Source organism: Pyrgilauda ruficollis, unplaced genomic scaffold, assembly GCF_017590135.1.
Source record: "Pyrgilauda ruficollis isolate IOZ18807 unplaced genomic scaffold, ASM1759013v1 scaffold572, whole genome shotgun sequence".
Lineage (NCBI taxonomy): Eukaryota > Metazoa > Chordata > Aves > Passeriformes > Passeridae > Pyrgilauda > Pyrgilauda ruficollis.
In genome coordinates, this window is record NW_024527400.1 from 1 (window position 1) to 1,593 (window position 1,593).

The 1,593-nt window shown below is 77.6% G+C and overlaps 1 protein-coding gene across 1 annotated transcript in view; it reads right to left on the reverse strand.

The window, feature by feature from the left end:
* Nucleotides 1–139: 139 nt before the first annotated feature.
* LOC121361494 overlaps nt 140–1,593 on the reverse strand; it is a gene marked incomplete at its 3' end in the record, with an annotated part of 5,086 nt that continues 3,632 nt past the window's right edge. Inside the window, exons 2-3 of the mRNA XM_041482242.1 lie at nt 1,170–1,589; nt 140–327 (exon numbers count right to left, since the gene is read on the reverse strand). Of these exons, the coding sequence (XP_041338176.1) occupies nt 140–327; nt 1,170–1,589 (608 nt within the window). The remainder of the gene's footprint in view (nt 328–1,169; nt 1,590–1,593) is intronic.

Here is a 1,593-nt window from a genome sequence, read left to right on the forward strand (position 1 = left end):
AGGGAGGGAGGGAGGGAGGGAGGGACGAAGGCGGGATGGAGGAGGGAGGGAAGGAAAGAGGCCAGGAAGGAGGGAAGGATGCGGGAGGGAGGGAGGAGAGAGGGACGGAGGGATGCGGGACGGAGGGGTGGAGAGATGCCGGAGGGAGGGATGCCGGAGGGAGAGGGCGGGAGGGATGGAAGGATGCCGGAGGGAGGGACGGAGGGATGGAGGAGGGAGAGAGACGGAGGGAGGGACGCCGGTGGCCCGCGGCGACGCGGGCCGGACACACGGACGCCCCCTCACCTTGTTGAGCCATTCCGCCCGCTCCACATCCGGGAAGCTGACCTGGGGGACAGGGGGGCCCGTGCCTCAGTTTCCCCAACCGCCCGTGCCACCCCGCGCAGCCCCGTCACCCCCCGCGGATCCCGAAACGGGGGGTCCCGGTGGGGGGAAGTCCCGGGAAAGGGGGGTCCGGCCCCCTCCCACACCGCGGGGAGGGCCGGGCAGGAAACGGCCCCCCCGGGCCCGGTGAGTCACGGCACTGCCGGAAGGCCCGGGCGGTACCGGGGCTGTCCCGTCGCTGCGGGAAACGGAGCGCGGGGACCCCGCCCGGGGCGGCCACGGGGGGGTCTCGGTGCGGCCCCGCCCCACCGGGAAAGCCAAGGAACGGCTGGAGAGCAGCACCGGCAGCGGGGCCCGGAGATTCCCGGGGGGGCTCTGGGGGTCCCGGGAGTCCCGAGCGGTGCAGAGAGAAGGGAGACGGACCGTGGGTCCCGGGGGTCCCACCGGGAACCGTGCGGTGCCTCGGGGTCCCCCCTGCCGGGGACAACTCCGTCGGGGCTCGCTGCGGTTACCGGGGGTCCCCGGGGGTCGCGGCAGGTGCGGCAGCGAAGCGCGGGGGGTGCGCGGGGCTGGGAGGGGTCCCCAGGTGCGCCAAGCGGGACCCGGAGCGGAGCAAAGCACCGGGACACCCCCGGGGCTGCGGGGAGCTCAAGCGGTGCCCGCAGCGCGGCAGAACCGGGGGAACCTCCGGGGGTCCCACCGGGGGAGAGGGCGGGGGGGCTGCGCTTCCCAACCCCCGCGGGTCCCAGCGGGGGAGAGGCGGTGCCCGGTGCGGGGATCCGGTGCCCGGTGCGGGGATCCCGCCGGGGTTCCCCGCGGGCGATAACGGCGCTGCGGGGCCTTACCCAGGCCGGCAGCTCCCCGCGGGCCGCGCCCAGCCCGGCGGCGGCGGCGCGCACGGCCGCTTCTTCTTCGCGGTGCAGCCGCTCGGCCGCGCGCATCCCGCGCTCCCGGGCGCGCCGCCGCCGCCGCCAGCCCGCGTAGAGCGCCAGGGCGAGCACGACGGCGCCCGCGCCCAGCCCCAGCAGCCCCGCGGCGTAAGCGGGCAGCGCCCAGAGCAGCCGCCGACCCAAAGCGCCCAGAGCCGCCAGCCCCAGCCCGCTCCGCCGCTCCATCGCCGCCGCCGCTCCGCTCGCGTAGAGCGCCAGGGCGAGCACGACGGCGCCCGCGCCCAGCCCCAGCAGCCCCGCGGCGTAAGCGGGCAGCGCCCAGAGCAGCCGCCGACCCAAAGCGCCCAGAGCCGCCAGCCCCAGCCCGCTCCGCCGCTCC